General features: G+C 38.4%; 1 protein-coding gene across 2 annotated transcripts in view; it reads right to left on the minus strand.

Annotated features, from left to right (window-relative positions):
• The window catches only part of SAG (S-antigen visual arrestin), a 43,865-nt gene that overhangs the window by 20,229 nt on the left and 1,141 nt on the right, over positions 1 to 22,495 (minus strand). The window contains exons 2-10 of one of the 2 annotated variants that reach the window (XM_077488381.1): positions 15,759 to 15,837; positions 12,253 to 12,313; positions 12,001 to 12,045; positions 11,572 to 11,765; positions 9,319 to 9,378; positions 9,075 to 9,142; positions 6,155 to 6,290; positions 5,111 to 5,195; positions 4,506 to 4,578 (exon numbers count right to left, since the gene is read on the minus strand). In XM_077488381.1, the coding sequence (XP_077344507.1) occupies positions 4,506 to 4,578; positions 5,111 to 5,195; positions 6,155 to 6,290; positions 9,075 to 9,142; positions 9,319 to 9,378; positions 11,572 to 11,765; positions 12,001 to 12,045; positions 12,253 to 12,313; positions 15,759 to 15,818 (782 nt within the window). In that variant the 5' untranslated portion in view covers positions 15,819 to 15,837. Of the gene's footprint in view, positions 1 to 4,505; positions 4,579 to 5,110; positions 5,196 to 6,154; positions 6,291 to 9,074; positions 9,143 to 9,318; positions 9,379 to 11,571; positions 11,768 to 12,000; positions 12,046 to 12,252; positions 12,314 to 15,758; positions 15,838 to 22,495 lie in introns of those variants that run through there. The other variant, XM_077488380.1, reaches the window with a different exon arrangement.

The raw sequence follows: 22,495 nt of genomic DNA on the forward strand, positions 1-22,495 counted from the left end.
AGTGTCAAAAGTCTCCGATCTGTCTGTCGTAATGTTGCAGTACCACTAAAAATCGCAGCTCACCGCCATTACTAATAATATAATAGTAATACTATAATAATAATAATAATATATGCTTATTGAGATTTTTTTTTACCAAAAATATGTAGAAGACTATATATATTGGCCTAAACTGATAAAGAAATGTGCTTTGAAACAAAATTGAGAATATTTATCATAGCAAAAAGTAAAAAAATATATATTTTTTTTTTCAAAATTCTCACTCTTTTTTGTTTATAGCGCAAAAAATAAAAACCACAGAGGTGATCAAATACCCCAAAAGAAAGCTCTATTTGTGCGGAAAAAAGGACACAAATTTTGTTTGGTTACAGCATCGAACAACCGCGCAATTGTCAGTTAAAGCGATGCAGTGCCAAATTGTAAAAAGAGCTCTGGGCATGTGTTTACTAAGCTCCCCCCCTGTAGTACAGTGGATATAGGCAGCAATCACTCAAGTGGATATAGGCAGCAATCACTGGAGCGTTACTATGTATCAGACTGTAATTTTATGAATGAATAAGAAATCTCTCTCTATACAGATTCCTCATTCATTCAAGCAAAATGCTGAAGAGAAAAGGGATTATCTTCAGTCCCTTTCTCTGTCTCAAAAGAAAGAGATATGTGGGGTCTGTTTAGACCTCTGATATCTCACCAAAGACCCCACCCACCCCAAATTATTTTTTTTTAATACCAAAAAAAAAACGCAAACATAAAAAGATCCCCTAGGTCCACCCACACTCACCAATCCACGGTGACAGTCCCGCCCCCACACTCACCCCTCCATGGCTTCCTCAGCTTCCCCTCCCGGCCATCCTGATTGCCCAGGAAGAGAAGGCAGAAGAAGATAGCAAATATTAATTTGCTATTGTCACAGGTGGATGGGTTTCACAGTGCAATGCTCTGCGCCCCGAGCCCTATTCTATTACAAGGGATGTTTATAGGAATAAACATGATCCAATTATTTTTTTATTTTTTTAAAGGACAGTGTAAAAAATAAAAAATAAGAAGTTAAATAAATAGGAAAATATTTTCTTTTATAGCGCCCCGTCCTGCTGTGCTCGCGTGCAAATGCCAATGCATATATAAGTCGTGCCCACATATGAAAACTGTGTTCAAACCACAAATGTGAGGTATCATCGCAATCGTTAGAGCGAGAGAAATAATTCTAGCACTAGACCTTCTCTGTCACTCAAGATTGGTAACCTGTAGAATTTTTTTAACCACTTCCCGACCAGCGCACGACGATGTACGTCGACAGAATGGCACGGGCAGGCATATTGGCGTACAGGTACGTCCAATATTCAATGCCGCCCTGCCATCGGGAGCACGCCGCCGGCGGCGCGCTCCCGCGCTGGTCGGGACCCCCGTGAGTCCGGTCGCGGGACCCGCGGACTCGATCGCCGCAGGCATCCCCGCGATCGTCTCACGGAGCGACCGAATGGAGGAAATGCTGTGTAAACAACATTTCTCCATTCTGCCTAGCAACTAGTGACGCTGATCTCTGCTCCATGTGATTGGAGCAGAGATCAATGTTCACTAAATGAAAGCCCAACCCCCCCACAGTTAGTAACACACCCCTAGGAACACTTAACCCCTACACTGCCACCCACTGGTTAACCCTTTCACTGCCAGTGTCATTTACACAGGAATCACTGCATTTATATAGCAGTGATTACTGTATAAATGACAATGGTCCCAAAAATGTGTCAAAAATGTCCGATGGGTCCCCCACAATGTCGCAGTCACAATAAAAATCGCTGATCGCCGCCATTACTAGTAAAAAAAAAAATAATAAAAAATTATTAATAAAAATGCTATAAAACTATCCCTATTTTGTAAACGCTATAACTTTTGCGCAAACCAATCAATAATCGCTTATTGTGATTTTTTTTACCAAAAATATGTAGAAGAACACGTATCGGCCTAAACTGAGGGAAAAAAATGTTTTTTTTAATATTTTTGGGGGATATTTATTATAACAAAAAGTTAAAAATAATGCGTTTTTTTCAAAATTGTCGCTCTATTTTTGGTTATAGCGCAAAAAATAAAAACCGCAGGGGTGATCAAATACCACCAAAAGAAAGCTCTATTTGTGGGAAAAAAAGGATGTCAATTTTGTTTGGGAGCCACGTCGCACGACCGCGCAATTGTCAGTTAAAGTGACGCAGTGCCGAATCGCAAAAAGGGGTCTGGTCTTTGACCAGCAAATTGGTCCGGTCTGCAAGGGGTTAAACGTTGACTATGGAGAAAGTGACAAAGTTTGTCGCCATTCTACGAGCAGGTGCAATTTTGAAGCATGACTTGTTTGGTATCAATTTACTCATCTTTCATAATGTAAAAAAAAAATTGGGCTAACTTTACCGTGCTCTTATTTTGTAATTCAAAAAAGCGTATTTTCCCCCCTAAAAAAATGTAGTTTTGTAAGACTGATCTGCAAATACGGTGTGACAAAGTAATGCAACAACTGTCATTTTATTCTTCAGGGTGTCTGAAAAAAATATGTAATGTTTGGGGGTTCTAAGTAATTTTCTAGCAACAAAAAATGATTTTAACTTGTAAACAACACAAGTGTCTGAAATAGACCTGATCCTTAAAGTGAAACAATAAAAATAAAAAAATAAAATCCTTTAAATATAGTGGCTGAGGGCAGACCTTAGTTTGCCTGTAAAGTGGCACATCTGCACCGTGTATAGAACCTACTGCAGCAATATGGGAATTTTTTAAAGAAAAGAAAATTACATTTAAATTGATTTTCCATGGAAGTTTTCTTTATTTAGTAAACAATGGCTTGGGGAGCCAGTCTGTTTGATGAGGCCACATTTTAGTGCACTCGGAACAAGATAAATTCTAGCGTCTCTTTGGCAGACTTTGGATGGAAATAACAAAGTTTTGCATCACAGTGAGCAACCCTTATGCGAAGAAGCCTAATTATAGTAAACCCAGGCCAAGATTAAAATAAAATAAAATAAAGTCTGGTGTCTCCTTCGCAGACAAGGAGAAGTAACAGATGCAGAAAAATTGTACTTTGGGTGTTAGTGGTGCCTTCACACCATAACCCTATATAAGTACTCTTGATGAAAGCAAGAATTGGCCTTGTTGTAAAAAAAAATTATTTGACACCCTGACGCAAAGTTGCGGAAAAACTGGTCTTTGGGTGTTAATTGTGCACATGAAACCTATACCAAAAAATTACTTCAGGTTAAAATCAACACCCACAAAGTTAGGCAGCCTAGACAGTCTTGCAGAGATTCAAGATCCCAATAACACTTAATCAGTGACAACGGCATCAGGAGCTGGATAGCTGATGCTAATGCAGGACTGATTCATTTTGACAAATGGAGTCTGTGGACAGATGCACTTATTTATCTGTCACAAAACCTCCGACACCACTGAATGCCCATTCGGAAAGCACATTTGAAAAGCATGCTGGATGCAGGGCAGCCCAGCAACTCAGTTCCATACTGGGCAAGTTCTGGTCAGTGGTCCATTCTCATGACCCAGAAACCCAGTGAATTGTCTACTGGAAAGCTCTCTGTTGGAAGGCAACATATTCTAATGTCATATTTCTGGAGTTTCTTGGTATTATCCAGAGTTTGAATTGGATTTGTCATAAATCCGTTATATACAGTATCTCACAAAAGTGAGTACACCCCTTACATTTTTGTAAATATTTTATTATATCTTTTCATGTGACAACACTGAAGAAATTACACTTTACTACAATGTAAAGTAGTGAGTGTACAGATTACTACAATGGCAGTTAGAACTGAGGAAGATGACCCCAAGGAAGAGATAGGGTGTTATCAGATAGTCAGATTAGAAGATTCCTATAATGCCGAGATGGGTGATGCGAATGAGTAAAGATATGTATCCACATACACCCTAAGAAGAGTACTGTAGACCCTCTGGTGTCATATTAGTGGGGGAAGATATGGGGGAAGATATGGTAGTGACCCCACCATAGAGGTCAAGAGGAGGGAAATTAGTAGAATTATAGGGGTTTGATAATGTTGAGTTATATAGAGATTATATATATATATATATATATATATATTTATTTATTTTACTTTCCCTAGGCGTTTCCTTGTTTTGTTTCAATTCATGAGAAATGGAAACTACTGAATATGTTAGGACACAAACTACTGATAAGAACCCAAAAAGCTGCTCAAAATGACTTCCTTATCAAAACCAGTCTGAACCGACCAAATACTGCTGAATTTTTGCCAGTCACATGATGTATACACCCATTTAACTTTTCCCTGGCTATTAAGAGGATATGGACACTGATTGGACTAAACTATATGGTCACAGCTATATCACGCCTAGAATACACTTAACACACACCCATATTTAATGCATAGTCATACGTATAAAAATTGTTTAACCTGTAGATGTAAGCTCAGACATTAAAGACTCCCAAACCCGATTAAACACTACTATGTAACTATGTAAATAATTGTACTTACTCAGATTCATCAAAAGCCACAGTCTTGGTGTAGAAGTCACTAGAATACAGCACCACATTTGCAGTTTGCTCCACTGCAAGGTAAAGAAGACATCACTTAGTTATAATCCGTACAAATGCACTTTTCAGCTTGCTTTTTTTTCTATCTGCATCCCTATGCATTACCTATTCACTGACAAACAGAATATTAAAGTGCAAAACATTTCAGCCAAGGAGGTCAGATAGATCGTTAACAAGTATTGCAGATTTGCACCATGTAAATAAACTCACTAATTCATTTTAAAAATACATTCTATACAGTAATCTGTACATATTGTATAAGCAGTATTCTTTCTAAAAAAACACATTTATAACAAAGTCATGTATTTTTGTATTTTCACAATGCAACTGAGCTTTGTGATGAGGTGTACTTCAAAAAAGGACTCTATGGAGGGTGCATTCCCCATGAAATCTGGTATAGAGGTTCCTCAACCATTCTGACAGCATTCTGCAAAATCTTCCATCAGGTGCAGCAGCTTCTTTCCAAAGTAAAAAGGTGAAAGGACCTCAAGTATTTGTTTCCTTTAATCCCTTATATTAACAAAGATTTTTTTTCACACAACTTACCAGAAGTAGATATTTTCTTGACTGTTTTCTCTGAATTGTTGGTCACAGTTACAGCCACAGTAATTGTCTCTCCATGATAAAACACCTGCAAATAATTTAATATGAAGAAATTGTGAGAGGGTAGGAGCGTGCATTTAGGTGTTACTTTTAGTTATATATTATGAGGTTCTCACACTAAACCTGTGAAGCTATCATCTCTTTTGCAGAATGGGAACCTCCTTATATGTTCTTGAGAACGTGTGTGTGTGTGTGTGTGTGTGTGTGTGTGTGTGTGTGTGTGTGTTGACTTTCACTCATAAGAGCAAACGCTGGTAACTATTTCAAACACAGAAATAGGCCTCTGTTCCTCTATAACACAGTACAATGAAAGCACATCTAGACCCCTTGAGGTCTTTAAGAGCCTGACACGACTGCTCACCAAGAACTGTGTAATGTATAGGGTAATAGATTAGCAAATCTTTCAGGGAAAAACATTGAAAGAAAATGTATGACTAGCTGGAAATCACTTTTCTAACTAATTGATATGCTTTAATGCAGAAACTTTCCCTTAAAGTGGATCTCCACTCTCATTATCCTTTTTTTTTTTTTTAATTGGGACTGATCTAAACTTTATTGCAGGTGTTAACTAATTCAGATACTCACCCACTCAGTGAATCCAGAAGTGTCCTGCAGAATCCTATCAGAATTCTGCCCCTGCTTTGTCCTGCACTGCCATTTTCTTTGGTGACGTCATCGAGAGGCCTGCCAACTTTTCAGGGTTTAGCTGCTGGGCCTCGCGATGATGTGCCGCTTAGCCTGCCCCCTCCTTATTTTTCAATAAAGGATTATGCTTCCTGAGATATGTGATGTACATATCCCAGGAGGCACAGAGGGCATAAAGCATGTCATTCGTTTAGATGCCATGCATGAGGGAGTGGGTCTGAAGGTTTTTTTTTTTTTAAAAGGGTAAAAAAAGAGAAGAGAGGGGGTGGAGAGGAGGCAATTCTAATATGAGGGATTCTATGTTTGGATTGGATGCAGCTCTTTATATTTTGTCACTCTTACCTCCTTGGCCAGGGAAGCCGTCAGGTGCAGAGGTTTGTCTGACATAAAGAACTGCCAGGAGGTTTCTGCACGAGGTGTAGGCCCAGGTTGATCAGGAGCATATTGGATTTTGCGTATCAATAGTCGCACAGAGTTCCTGAAACCAATTTTTTTTTTAATTAATTAGTTGCTGTAAGGAAAGTTCATTAAATGTCAATAGTGGACATTGGGCATAGGTTTGCTGGAAGTCAGAATGAAGTTTTCCACTTGGTCATGGATAAAATTGATTCATAAATGTAATGATAAATGTTTTTGTTTGTTATCAATGTCGTTTAATCCAATCCTGATTTATACCATGTAAAATATTACTACACATGTATAACAAAGACATTTGCATATTTAAAAAGTCACTTTTGACATATTAGGCTCCAAGAGGTTATCAGATTGACGTTTATTAAAAAGTTTGAGATCCAGTGGTTTAAAGATTATAGGTATTTGTCTTTACCTAGGACACAGAAGACAGCAGATGATACAGCCTCCACCAGAATGATAGCCTTGGCTCAAGAATAATTGTCTCTTTTTTCTTTGCTGTCAGTGTGGAATAATCATAAACTGCTCTTATGATCTAATTTTGGTTAAAGCGTTTTCAACATTTGTGCTTATAGTAATTATTTTTAATAAAGAGATGTAACACGGGCCCTGGGGTTACAGTATATTTTACATAAAGCCCCAGTGGATGTAGCTGCATGCTGATCATTTTACAAATTACTGTTTTAGTGAAATAGATTTTTCTGTGAAATTAACACAATTGTTGCCATTCAAACTGCTTAGGCTACATTAGCTTGGGGGGGGGGGAGAAATTGCATGGCTTTGTTGTAGAACAATAAATGTAATCGCCATGGCAGTGCTGACATGGCAATCGCATAACCTTGTTTATAAACATAGGTTGGCATCAGGGTTACTGCTAAGTTTACCCTTTCTATATATTTTATGAAATGTTTCAAGCTAAAGAGGTTTTTTTTATCACAAGACCAGGTCCAGAACAATTTTTACACACTGGAGATCAAAACTAGAGAACAATTTATGAGCACATTTTTTCAGAAATAATGTTATCTTCATTTTTCAAATTTGATGAAAGTGGCCGTGACGGTGGAATTTTGTACCATACTAATAGAACATTGTTTTTCAAAATAACCAAGGCACTTCAACAGAAAACTTGTTTTTGTAGAAAACTCAATGATCAAAATTAGAGAACAGCAATGACTATAGCACGGAGAAATAATACAACTAACATTTCTGAAGGTTACAACAAGCTACAATTCGTAACAAGTGTACAGGCTCTTGCTTTGAATGACTTCAGCACATCTGCTTTGCACAGGACATCACTAGTCTCTTCCACTGCTCTAGAGCCTGTAGTGGGTTTCTTGGCCATAACTTTGTCACCAAGGATTTTCCAGAGGTTTTCTATTGGGTTCAGATCAGGACACTGGGCTGGCCATTTCATTATTTCAATGTTTTCAGCTTCAAGGAACTGCTTCATCCGATTCACTGTATGACAGGGGGCATTGTCATGGATGAAAAACGTTCTGATAAACTTTTGTATTCACTCTGCCATGTAGGTGTATAAGAGGCCCAACTTCTGCTGCAGAAAACATTCCCCACACCATGACGCTTCCCCCTCCGCCTTTCACTGACTTCTTTACACACTTTGGGTTCAGTCTTTCCCCAGTTTGACGACAAACATAATGTTTCCCATCGGACCCAAATAAATTCAACTTGCTTTCATCACTAAAGTGAACTTTGGACCAGTTCTCCTCTGTCCACACGGCGAGACATTGTATGATGAGACAGATTCATACTCTGTTCAGCGCTGAACTGATGAAAAATCGCAGCTGCAGTGTTGAACTGATTGCCCATTGAGATCCTCTGCATTATCTTGTCCTCTCTTGCATTTGTCTTTCATGGACGTCCAGCCTTCTTGGAGTACTTGAATGAGTTTATGACATTGTAAAAATCTAATATTCTAGAAATTACACATTTGGAACAATAAACGTCTCTTGCTATGGCTGCCAGAGGGTTTCAGTCACTTTAAAACAGCTTCACCACCTTGCAAAGTCAGTGAAAACTGGAAAGTTAGGCTGCCAGTTAACCACTTGACGACTGGCTCCTGTACATAAACGTCGGCACTTTGAAGAAGGATATCTCGGTAACGGCAGCAGCTGCTGCCACAGCTGAGACATCTATCTTTTCAGGAGCCGGTCGTGTTTATGATAATGGTGATCCCTGTGGTGGATTCGCTGCGAGATCACTGTTATCAGCGGCGGGAGAGGGGCCCCCCTTCTGCCGCTCACCCGTGCCCTCCTCCACTTACCGGAGCCATCGACAGCAGCGGAGGCGATCGGGTCCTCTCGGTGCTTGGGTATGGAGACGAGGGAGGCTAAGATGGCCCCCACCCATCTCCATACCATAGCAGGGCGGAAGCGACGTCAAAACGTCACTTCCACCCATAGCTCTTAAAGCGATTGTATACCCGCTAAAGTTTTTTTTTTCTTCCTGACCTGCAAAGGAAAAGGCATAATGAGCTAGTATGCACCTAGTATGCACCGGAGTTTATATATATATATATATATATATATATATATATATATATATATATATATATATATATATATATATATATATATATATATATATATATATATATATATATATATATATATATACACATATATATATATATAACTCCAGTCTTAAACTTACAAAACTTACAATAGAAATGTATCTGGAATATAGTTCAAAACAACTACAATACATTTGTACAGTTTTATCTGATATACTTTATCTTTAGTATTCTAGTGAATTGTATACAAGTAAAAGACAAATATATGTATAAATTAATATACTGAACAATTCATAATTACTAAATAACTAGTTAACTTACTTTTTGTGATATCTGTCCTCTAAGTTGCTTGCTGAAAATGCTTTGATCTCAAAGTCCACACCACATGCCTTAAAATAAACATATAAATTTCCAGCACTCATCTGACAATATGTGCTAGGTTGTCTGTGCAAATACATATTAAAAGCTCATACATTTTTTTATATGCTATATCAATTTTTTATTTCTTCATCAACTATTTCCATATCAATGTGAGAAAGAGATGGTTGTATTTCTTTTTACTCACCTTGTTCACGTCTGACATAGCTGGCTGAAGAGATACTGAGCATGGCAGGTAATCAGGAAACTGTAAGAAAGACAGCAAATGAGAATATATTATTTTAATGTATTTTTAGAGTAATGGAGAATTGGCTTTGAAGTCTTAAGGCCTGTACACAGGATCAGAAAATCGGACAAAAATACCACTTCTGAAGTGATCGTACGATAATCTGAACGTTAGTACACAGCTATCAAGAGCCGATCAGGACAGGTTGTGCGAAATTATTTCATGTTACAAGCACAAAATCTTTTCTCGTATGATATCAGATCGATTTTCGTTTAATCAGTGGTTTTTGCCCGAAAATACAATCCAAATACAATACAATATAATACAATACATTTCAGAATTTTTATTGTGTCACGTGAGAATTTTTGTAACTTTAGCAACCTCTTCATTTTCGATATATAGACTAGCATGCAAAAAATGTTATTTTGTATACCAGGCTTTAAACTTTGTACAGTATAAAGTGCCTTCAGGGCTGTTTTATTTCCATTTGGCAAACCAAAAAGCTTTGATTTACAAACAAAACATTTTGTACATAAAAAAGGATTACCAGAGTACTATAGGGCAGCCTTTTTCAACCAGGGTGTCTTGAGGTATCTTCAGGAATGCCTTGGCAAAATGCCTAAAAATGGCCCAAAAGTTGTTTACAAGTCAGCAGGTGGATCAAGCTTGCCTTCTAGCCGCTGGTGTTCTAACAACCATGACATCATTGGTTGATAAAGAGGACATTGGAAATGTGCACAGCATCCTTGTTTGCCCCACCCTGTGTCAGGATCACTTGGTGCTCCTTTTCCTCATTCCAGCATGTGGGGTTTTGGCTATGGCACTCTCCTTGTCTGTCTGTCCACCTGCAGGCTAATTAATGTGATCAGTCTCTGGGTGGAAAACAAGCCTGTTATAAGCCAGCTCAAACCTCATTTGGGTTCTTGTGATAGATAGTGATACGTGTGTTGTTCCCGATCCAGCTCCTTGTCTTTCTGCCCTGCTTTGCTAGTTTGGATGTCCCTGTGTATGATTTTGACCAGATTATTGAACTATTTCTTGAAGTCAGCCTGCCTTTTACCTGGACTGTCACAGAACCACATTATCTGTCTGCGAACCACAAGTATCTATTTGCTTTGCTTGGTTCACATCTGCCCTGGCGTGGTGGCCAGGCACTATAGCATTGTGTATAAGTCCTGGGGGAAACCGAGTACCGATAGGCATGCTTTCCTTATGGGAAAGGGGGCTGCTATAGGTGCAGAAACACAGTAGCCAGCTATAGTGTCTGACCCCCTGCGTTGGGGTAGATGTGACACCCTGCTTTGGTGTATAAATAAATCACCTCTAACGCTGGGGATCCTACATGTATTGATGTTGCTGCATTATGTAAAACTATAATGCCATGTACACACAAGCAGACTTTTCGGCAGACTAGGCCCGACGGTCTTCCCAACTGACTTCTCAGCGGAGTTCCAATGGACTTTCTGAACGAGCAGACTTGGCCACACAATCAAACCAAAGTCCGACGGAATTGAACGTGATGACGTACGACCGAACTAGAATAAGGAAGTTCATAGCCAGTAGCTAATAGCTGCCCTAGCGTCGGTTTTCATCCGTAGGACTAGCATACAGATAAATGGCTTTTTCGACCGGACTCGAGTCCGTCTGAAAGATTTGAAACATGGTCTAAATCTAAAGTCTGTCTGATTTTTAGAAAGCAAAGATCCAATGAAGCCCATACATGATCGAATTGTCTGGCGGATTCGTTACGTAGGACCTTTGCTGTCGAAAAGTCTGGTCGTGTGTACACAGCATTTGTTTATTTTTTTTAACATTTAGAATAGGGTGCCTCGAGATTTTGTAGAATTTTAAAAAGGGTGCCTTGACTGAAAAAAAACACTGCTATAAGGTTTACAAAAGCAGATCATTGCAGTCATTATCTAATTTTAGGGAGGCTCTCTGCTATTGAAACCTCAGATAAAGCTTTGTAATGCATTTTTTTTGTTTTGTTTTTTTACAATAGGGGCCCATGAAGCCCCTGGAAAATATGTAAGCATGAAAAGAAAAGAAAAGAAAAAGGAAAAGAAAAGGACACCTATAGGATGGACAGAATTAAGTCCTTTAACCTGCTCTTGAACTATATGTCCATCTAAAAAAGTTTTTCTGCAAGTGCTAGATTAGATTAGTACACATTGTTGTTGTTAAAAAAAAAAAAGAAGAGAACTATGATATTACCGCCATCACAAAAGGATATGCATTATTCCCCAGCTTCTTCATTAGCCGCTCTTGGACCTTTGTGAGGCATTTTACATCTTCTACAGGGGGATACACCTGTATACGTGCAAAGAACAGATCCTTCCGGAATGTCAAGCCAATGACATCAATATCCTCATTGCCATAGCGGAATGCACAGGTTAGGGTGACATACACTGTGAAGAGCATATAGAAAAGATACAGAAAATAGTTAACAGTGGACTTAAGACACAGGGAATATGTTTATCATTGAATATTTTGTATACCCCATGCCTGATACTGTTTTCAAAAAAATAAATGTACAAAAATATTCCCTCTGCATTAGGAATTTTGTAGGGAACGTTAATCTACAGATTGCAGACATGAAAGCGATATATTAGACTAACCCATTTTAATCCCCTGGCTAGTTACCTTTTTTTCCCTTAAGAAGATCAGGATCCACGAAAACAACACCATCTGCAGTACAAAAAATAAGGATAAGGATTTAAAAACTACAAGAGAGCAAAGAATAACAAGAAAAATAGTGGCAAAACGTGTCAATAAACAACATTTCAACTATTTCTTTTTAACAATTGTATTGAAGTTATAAATGATTTATTTACAAGTTTTAATCAACAATAATGCACTGCACAAAGGAGCTCTTTGGCGTTCTTGTGAACTTACCTACTGGATCCACAGACTCTATATGATCGACATAATCCCTTTTACCGAGATATACACTCACCTATTGGTGAAAAAGAGAAATAGATTTTGCTCCATAACCCCCTTGTGAAAAAAAATGTAGTCATTGTATTAAAACCATTGCCATTGTTATTATATACTTGCATTACTTTTGTCAATCATAATTATTTGTTCAGTCTTCTCATTAAAAATCACAAATTTAATTTAAAAGTAAAGTGCAAACAATCAATCTTAACTTCTAGAAAGAGATATATACAAAAACAAAAAAAATGTCAGGTGCCTTTGTACATGACTGCAGATATGCAGTGATTACAGCTTCACCAACCTGATTAAAACATGTACTTGTTTATTCTGCTCAATCTTTTTTTTCTTTTTTTATTGAGGCTGGGTTCACATAATTGCGAATTGGAATGCGGCTTCTCCGCATCCAATTTACAATAGCAGGAGCTTTTGACCGGCTCTCTATGGAGCTGGTTCACATATCTCCGCTGCAGCTTGGGTACGAATTTTCACAGAAGCTCTGCGTGTTTTTTGGTTAATTTCAGGTCCAAATTCAGCCAAAAATTCGGGCTAAAATTGGACCTAAAACGGTGAACGGGGACGCACAGGATCCCTGCTGGGAGCCACTTTGGTATTAGGTGTGAACCCAACCTTAGATAGAGTGTTAACAGTTTATAACCCCTGTTTTATTTTTATTTCTTTGTCTGTGCCCCAACTGAGAGAACACTGAGGACACAGACAACAACTTAAAGAAGAGATCCAGCCTCTAGAAAAAAAAAATGTCAAAGTCAGCAGCTACAAATAATGTAGATGCTGACTTTTAATATAAGGACACTTACCTATCCAGGGATTGCATGATGTCGGCCCCCCGAAGCCAATTCCTCTATCGGCTTGGGTGCAGGCGCCGCCATTGCAACTAAGGGAAACCTTCAGGCTTCACTGCCGGTTTTCTACTGCGAATGCGCGAGTCGCTCTGCGCTTTCTGAATGGCCCCATCATCTTTTGGGACACACGCTCACAGGTCCCAGAAAGCAGGGGGGGGGGGGTGGATAAGTGAGCCGATCCAGATGCGGAAATGACGTACCTCCCCACGGCAACTTTGGACTACACACATTTTAGATCCAAACAAGATAGTTGGGGAAGCTTATAAAAGAGATTTTCGTTAACAGTGCAAAAGAAGTTATCAGGACACATACAGTGGTGTGAAAAAGTGTTTGCCCCCTTCCTCATTTCCTGTTCCTTTGCATGTTTGTCACACTTAAGTGTTTCAGAACATCAAACCAATTTAAACAATAGTCAAGGACAACACAAGTAAACACAAAATGCAATTTGTAAATGAAGGTGTTTATTATTAAAGGTGAAAAAAAATCCAAACCATCATGGCCCTGTGTGAAAAAGTGATTGCCCCCTAAACCTAATAACTGGTTGGGCCACCTTTAGCAGCAACAACTGCAACCAAGCGTTTGCGATAACGTGCAATGAGGCTTTTACAGTGTCCTGGAGGAATTTTGGCCCACTCATCTTTGCAGAATTGTCCTAATTCAGTTACATTAGAGGGTTTTCGAGCATGAACGGCCTTTTAAAGGTCATACCACAACATCTCAATAGGATTCAGGTCAGGACTTTGGCTAGGCCACTCCAAAGTCTTCATTTTGTTTTTCTTCAGCCATTCGGTGGTGGACTTGCTGGTGTGTTTAGGATCATTGTCCTGCTGCAGAACCCAAGTTCGTTTCAGCTTGAGTACACGAACAGATGGTCGGACATTCTCCTTCAGGATCTCTTGGTAGACAGCAGAATTCATAGTTCCTTTTATCACGGCAAGTCTTCCAGGTCCTGAAGCAGCAAAACAGCCCCAGACCATCACACTACCACCACCATATTTTACTGTTGGTATAATGTTCTTTTTATGAAATGCAGTGTTCCTTCTACGCCAGATATACTTGGACACACACCTTCCAAAGAGTTCCACTTTTGTCTCATCGGTCCACAGAATGTTGTCCCAAAAGTCTTGGGGATCATCAAGATGTGTTGTGGAGAAATTGAGACGAGCTTTGATGTTCTTTTTGCTCAGCAGTGGTTTTCTCCTTGGAACTCTGCCATGCAGACCATTTTTGCCCAGTCTTTTCCTGATGGTGGAGGCATGAACGCTGACCTTAACTGAGGCAAGTGAGGCCTGCAGTTCCTTGGACGTTGTTGTGGGGTCTTTTGTGACCTCTTGGATGAGTCGTCGCTGCGCTCTTGGGGTAATTTTGGGCGGCCGGCCACTCCTGGGAAGGTTCACCACTGTTCCATGTCTTCGCCATTTGTGGATAATGGCTCTCACTGTGGTTCGCTGGATTCCCAAAGCTTTGGAAATGGCTTTATAACCCTTTCCAGACTGATAGATCTCAATTACTTTCTTTCTCAATTGTTCCTGAATTTCTTTGGGTCTCGGCATGATGTGTAGCTTTTAAGGATCTTCTGGTGGACCTTACTGTGTCAAGCAGCTCCTATTTAAGTGATGCCTTGATTGTGAACAGGTGTGGCAATAATCAGGCCTGGGTGTGGCTAGAGAAATTGGACTCAGGTGTGGATAACCACAGTTATAGTATGTTTTAACAAGGGGGGGCAATCACTTTTTCACACAGGGCCATGATGGTTTGGATTTTTTTTCACCTTTAATAATAAACACCTTCATTTACAAATTGCATTTTGTGTTTACTTGTGTTGTCCTTGACTATTGTTTAAATTGGTTTGATGTTCCGAAACACTTAAGTGTGACAAACATGCAAAGGAACAGGAAATGAGGAAGGGGGCAAACACTTTTTCACACCACTGTATTTCTATGTGGAATGACAGGTATTTTATGTACTTGCAGAAAATATTTCTATTTTATTTTGTATAGATTTGCCCTCTCTATTTGTCCTGTCACTGGGGCTGAGACCAAGGTCAAAACCAAAATGTTGAGCTGTCAGTGGAAAAGGAATAAAGAGAAAATCTTTCAATGGGGACCTTTTTGCAGTGACAGCTGTAGAGAAAGGATTTCCTTCACTTCAGATTCTCATATTTTTTGATGTACATTTGGAAAGAAAGGTAAAGCCAGCCATAGATGGATTAGAAATGTGGCTAGTCCCTGCTAAATTGGCTGAATTTCGATCCATCTTTTGCCGTTCCCCATTAGTTGATCAAATGATTGACTTTTTTTACAAACTGGCTTGTTGGAAAATGTATGTTCGATCAGGACTGCAGCTAATTGCCTGCAATGCTAATCAGTGTAACTCTGGCAGAGTTCCCGCAGTCAAAATACAAAAGCGCAGTGTTTCCCCATCCACCTTGAATGTGTTGATAAGGGAATCTATTCAGTTTCAGCTGAATATATGGCCAGCTTTAGTCTAATAAATGGGACACAGATGACAAAAAAATTGATGGATTTTAAACTTTGCCCAATCTATCAGTTTAATCAACTGTAAAAAGTTATAGAATACTGTTGTATATTTAGGAATGCTTACAGCCTTATCACGGGAGGTTTTCTTGTAGATAACAGAACGGGACTTCTTGTCTCCACTCATGGTATCTGGTCTCAGAGATCTGTTGGCAAAGAAAAAGTTATTGATTTTAGTTTGTGTAATAGCCAAAATACATAGCCACTTGTATGGATTTAAAATTTTTGCATCTCCCAATACTTCAGTAATGTCTGAAAGGAAAACAGTGTATTTTCACTGAGTACATATTTTATGGTATTGTATGTTTTAATTTAAAGCAATTGTTAATGTTACAGTTATCATTTTGTATATCATATACAGATTTGTAGACTTATTTTAGTTGTAACCTGTAATTCTCTACAACCACTTAGCTCCATTGAGGGACCGCTGCTAAACTACTTAGGCCAGCCATATACGGTTTGAATCTCACTAGTAATCTTCAGTAGGTTCAAACTGTTAATGGGCAGGCTAAATGTACCAAGATGATCGATTGATTAATCAACTTACCAGCCTGCCTGATTCACTTGTGATTATTGCTAGCGGCTGCTATAGCCGCTACCGATCATCGCTGTCTTCTACTGGTGGGGACGAATTCCCCGCTTGCCCACAAATAGAAGACAATTGCTGATTGTAGGAAAGAAATTTGCACCATGCATTTGCACCATGCATGGCCTGCCTTAAACTTCATACACATTACTTTTTTTTTCCCTTAAAAACTCAGAAAAAAATGACAGATTAGGTTGGAGTTGCTGTACTTATCAATCTGATGTTAGTACAGTGATATCCCCTGCTGTGCTAATGTGTTTACAACAGGGGGATGACCCCCTGCCAGAACACTCCGGCTTCTATTGAACCGACTGATGCCAGCTGGCATTCGGCCTGTGTGTGGTAGGATTTAGAGGGGTACGTGTATATATAATATCTATATGTATATGTGTATATATATATATATATATATATATATATATATATATATATATATATATATATATATATATATACATACAGGTATACCCCACTTTTAAGTACAAAATGGAGTTTATTTACTAAAGCTGGAAAGAGCAAAATCAGGCTCAGTTCTGCATAGAAACCAATGAGCTCATAACCCCAGATTGTTCAATTAAAGTGGTTGTAAACCCTTACAAACCACTTTGACCAACAGGTAATCCTAGATTAAGGCTTACCTGTAGGTCCAAGAAATATCTCCTACATGGTTTAGGAGATAATTACCTGAAGAAAGCCACCGCTGCGGCGCGCAGGCGCACTGGGCAGGCCACAGATCGCGGCGATATGCCGCGAGTGTCGGCTCCCGTGCGCATTCGAGGGAGTGACGTCATCACTGCTCTGGTGAATCACAGCGCCGGAGCAGCGAGACCCACCAAGAAGATGGATGCTCGGAACTACAGGGGACAGCGGTGACTTTGCTGGCTCCTGTGTCAGGTAAGTGACACATAATGGGCTACTATGCGATGCATAGTAGTCCATTATGCTTTACCTTTGCAGGGAATCAAAGAGGAAGTAAACCCATCAGGGTTTACTTCCTCTTTAAGCTTTGGTAATAAAACCTAGAAGCTCATTGGTTTCTAAGCAGAAGTGAGCCTGATTTTGCACTTTCCATCCTTTAATAAATAAACCCCATCGTGTACTTAAAAGTGGGGTATGCCTGTATATATATATACTTGTTTTCAAAACTTGCCATTTAGTGATGAGCAATTGGTGAACTGCAAATATGTCTGATTCACTTGAATACATGCATTCAGATTGTTGATCTTTTGAGTATCAAAAACAAAATTAAGCACAAAAACCTGAATTTGTCTGCATAATTATTTAATGATCAGCCAGTTCTGCATGTAAATATCCAGGTGACCCACACAGTATCCATTCTGCAATCATCCTGATTCCATTATCAGTTCCTGTATCATGAGAGAACTACAGTAAAATACAAAAGTATCAGATGTAGTAGATTTTTTTCATAGTACAAAACATGCAAGCTCTTAAATCCGGGTACACACGGGCCGAACATTGGGAGACATTTGCTGGTTAAAAGAACTGGCCGACATTCAGCCTATGTGTATGTGTATGTCGGTTACGCTGGAAAACCAGCAGTCGACTTTCTCTGGATCAGAGCTCTCAGCCAATGGCAGAAGGGGATTGAGACAAATTGGATGAGAAAATAGAGGTTCAGGTCCACATCCCTTGTAAAACATGTAAAATAAATTTCCCTAAAAAAACAGGACTTTAAAGGACATTCCCTCCATCTCCGAATGGTTTAACTCCATAGGTGCTATTTATCACATGGAGGCTAGGTAATCCTTTGAGAAATTCCACGAACTATGGTCTCCTTGGGTGGTGTTCAGGTTGTAGTGGATCTGATAAAATGACTATATTATGTCTCCCTCTCCCTCTCTTCTAATATTACTGTTTCCTTTTATATCTTTATTATTTTTTGTGTATGTATATGTACGTAACAAAGCCAGTAGATTTCCTTACTCAAAAGGACAAATAGATGTTCTTCTAACTCCTTCTTCTCCCCCCTCCCACCATGCAATGCATGATGCCCACTATATCCTGGAATGTACTCAGTCCCCGGAGACAGATGTTGGACAGGAAGAGGATGATATACAGATGAACCAATCATATACACACACATATGTCATGAAGTTTGCTTATGTCACTTTGACTATAAAGGAGCTGTAATTTGAATAATAGTTGATGAGGAGCTTTTACACTGAACAGCGTTAATTTTTTTGCATGCATGCACTCACATCACATTGAATTAGGGTCAGAGGCAGAATAGAAGATGCATTCTGGTTTTGGACCAGGAATCAATCCATAACAAGGTATTCTGACCAATACTTACAACTTGATACTGGTTAAAACCATTATAGCAACTTGAATCGCTACTCTTTACCACCTCTAGTAGGTTAGAACACTGAGTGAATGTCCACAACAGTGGAAGTCAGATGACATCGTTTCTTGTATGGGCACTAATGATTTTCATATTCACTCTGTGGCCAACTCCGCCTTTAGATTTTTCTACCAAGGACCTTATGTATGTATAGCTCATCGTTCTGGCCTAGCGCCCAGATAAGCCAACAAGTGTAAAAATTGGTTATAAAGTATTGGGTTGCTTATTTTGTTATGATCCAAGGCCTGGGTTTGGTTAGAGAATAGCTACCATTTCACTCTATATGCTTATGTTTCCTTTTATTATTTTCTTTTTCTTTTCTTGTTTTGAAAACTCATGTCTGTTCATGCTCAATATGGCGATTTATTGTACTTTGTTCATTTTGAACTCTGTAAACCATCTTTTCCTTAATAAAAATGTTCTTGTGTAAAAAAAAAAACAAAAAAAAAAAAACAAAAAAAAAAAAAACGGGACTTTAGAGGACCATTAACACTCAAGAGAGATTATTTAGTAAAAAGTAAAAATTTTATTACAAATAATGGACATTATATCAAAAAAGATCTAAAACACCTGGGCGATATTTTGGTGGTATATGGCGTGGTTGCTACATTTGACATTACATTTTGCTGCTTTCCATGTGGACATTCTTCTTCTCCTTTATTGCCTTGAGCAATTGATCTCAAGTGCTAAAAGTGTCTAACACATGAGGTCAGTTTTTGATATTAACCCCCCTGGCGGTATTCCCAAGTCTGGCTCGGGGTGGAGTTTTTGTACCAAAAGCGGTAACCCCGAGCCAAACTTGGGACCGCATCACTGAACGCAAGGAAGGTTTACTTACCTTGTCCCCTGGATCCAGCGATTCATCATGGAGCCGATCTCCGTTCCCTGCAAGCGTTGCGACGCACGGGGACGGAGATCGCCGCCAAATTCAAAAAGTGAAACACACACATTACATACAGTTTAATGTAATCTTACAGATTACATTGTTGTATGTAATTGTTTCACATCCCCTTTGTCCCTAGTGGTTTCTCCAGTGTCCTGCATGCAGTTTTATCTTATATAAACTGTTCTTTCTGCCTGGAAACTGGAGATTGTCCATAGCAACCAAAACTGTCCGTTTACATCAAAAATGGTTTTAGACCAGCTAGAAAACAGCGATAATAAATTAGAAACACTCGCAGAATTGAGCGATATCGATTTGTGGGGAAATCCGTCATCAAATACTGAAAAGTAATGATATTGACAATTCTGCAACTGAGCAAATTTCAGTGTTTTTGATTTGATTACATTATTGAATATTTTTTATTATAGTTATATTTTTATTTAGTATAATTATTTATAGTTATTATATTATAATTTATTATTTAATTTTTCAAACTTTATCATACCCGGGATGTCTGCTAGACTCTTTGGACAGATTTAAGTGAGTTATTCCTAAGAATTACAGAACTACAATATAAAACACCAAATTTTCATGCAAAATAAGTGTACCGCTTTCAGCACCTAAAATCTGAAATAATCATACCGCCAGGGAGGTTAATATACTTGTGTCCTTACTGATTAACCTACTGTATATTTGCATGAATTTCATAACATTATATGTACATTTATGATCTCTATATCAATCTTATAAATTGCTCGTAGCTATATGGAAGCTTTTCAACCCTCTCCATTCCTTCCCCGAAGAAGACCCCTACTCCATATGTTGAAGCGCGTTGGATTTTATCTGTCTGACAGTTGGTCTGGGTTTCTTCCACTGTTACATGTTCTAATCTCATGTGCATTTCAGTCTTATCTTGTTTTAGCTCTTTTTTTTATATAATGTCTATTTGTAATAACATTTGTACTTTTTACTAAATAATCTCTTGAGTGTTCATGGTCCTCTAAGGTCCTGTTTTTTGAGGAAAATGTAATTTTACACTCAGCCAATGGCAGAGAACACTGATCGGAGTGTATATAGTGACTAGTAATCAGAAAAAAACCTATACAGGCATACCCCACTTGTAAGTACACACTTCTGCATAGAAACCAATCAGCTTCCAGGTTTTGTTACCAAAGCTTAATTGAACAAGCTGGGGTTAGAAGCTCATTGGTTTCTATGCAGAAGTGAGCCTGATTTTGCACTTTCCAGCTTTAGTAAATAAACCCCATTGTGTACTTACAAGTGGGGTATGCCTGTATAGGATTTTTTCTGATTACTAATCACTATATTTTACCTGTTGATAATGCTGATGTTAATGCATTATGATTTTTTTTTTAAATGTTCCACAAAGTGGCAGCAACAGAAGCATTCATTATTTTATTAAATTTTCATGTTTATTTGCATTTTCTCCTCATCTTCTTTCATCTACACAGATAATGAAGATGATCCTATTAACAGACTAAAAATGTGAGCACAATTGAGTAGTGTACCTAGAAGGTGTTAAGAAGATTAAAAGCTCAGGGGACACCAGATTTAAAAAAAAAATGCACTAAACATATTGCATTGGAAAAGATGATAATGACACTGCTAATTGCTACAACTGTATGATGAGTACATTTGAAACACTGCTGTAAAACCCAAGTCTCATTTTGAATACAGTTTTCCCATCTCAAAATATTTCTTGACAACACTTTATAACAACATTTGCTGAGCTGTTCATCCATTGAAACTGCTTGTAAATTCATTCAGCGTGGACTGGGCAAAATCAAATGTTTTCAGGCTATATTCCCTGAGGATCGAATGTGGAACATGCCACTAGATGGTGCTGAGTATCACAGGTAATAAGTTCATCAGCTCCATCTAGTTGGGCATGATGCAGTATTTTTGCCGTTCACACATTTAATATGCAGAAAATATAACCTGAGAACATTCAGTTTTGCTCCATTTGCAGGAAACAGATGTATATGCAGTTTTGATGGAGGAACAGCTATGCATTTTTTTTTTTATAAATACACCCTGTGGTTTTTCTAAAATGCAAGATTGCAGTTAATTTAAAAACATATTTTTTTTCAGATTTTTAAAAAGCAATGCCCAAATATTCCTTATGGCAAATCTTGAAAAAATGCCATCAAAAACAGAAAAATTCAGATGTTAATCAACTGTGATGCTGAAATCATATTTTTCACTTGAAAGCTACAGTAATTTCAGGATTTTTTCACTTTTTTTTTTATTTAGTAATCCTGTGGGTAACATATTTCCTGTCCTTTGGCATCTAATGTCTATACTATAGCTACTGTATGGATAGAGCTGTGGTTATCACACAGGCTGGACCTCAGACACGTCTGCCTTTATTAATCTCCATTATATTGTATATTGATGGGGCTTGTAGTTCACATAAGAAACATACATTTCTTTGCGCGTACTTGTTAGCTCACAGACTGGATTTCTGGCAAAATCAACAGATATTTTCTGTAGAATATTTGGAAAAAGATATGTCGGCAAAGCTAGGACATCATAATCTCTGTACTTAATGAAAATGTTATTAGCCTGAAAAGTTAAATTGAATGCAGCCATTGCAACTATGGACTAGTAATCTGCAATAAATGCTTGCATTCTTGCTTTTGGGTTTAGATACACATTAAAGCAGAATTTTACCCATAGCAACTTAATAAAATGTAATGTTCTTTAGCAATGAACATACATTCCACATTAATAATGATGCTACCAAACCTAGTGTGTGTTGTAAATTGCCTTCAGCATTGCTCCTGTTTCTAATTGCCGGAGGCTGCCATTTTGCCGAAGCTCAGAACCCCTGAACAGCAGCAAATTATAAAGAGGTACTAAACCCTTCGATTTAACATTTTAAAGAAAAGTTGCATTCTTGGAATGCCGGGATTGCTAACTGTCACATTTAATTGTGTCCTCAACCAAACT

This window comes from Lithobates pipiens, unplaced genomic scaffold (genome assembly GCF_037356315.1).
Source record: "Lithobates pipiens isolate NorthernLeopardFrog02 unplaced genomic scaffold, aLitPip1_a1.2 Scaffold_18, whole genome shotgun sequence".
Classification (NCBI taxonomy): Eukaryota; Metazoa; Chordata; class Amphibia; order Anura; family Ranidae; genus Lithobates; species Lithobates pipiens.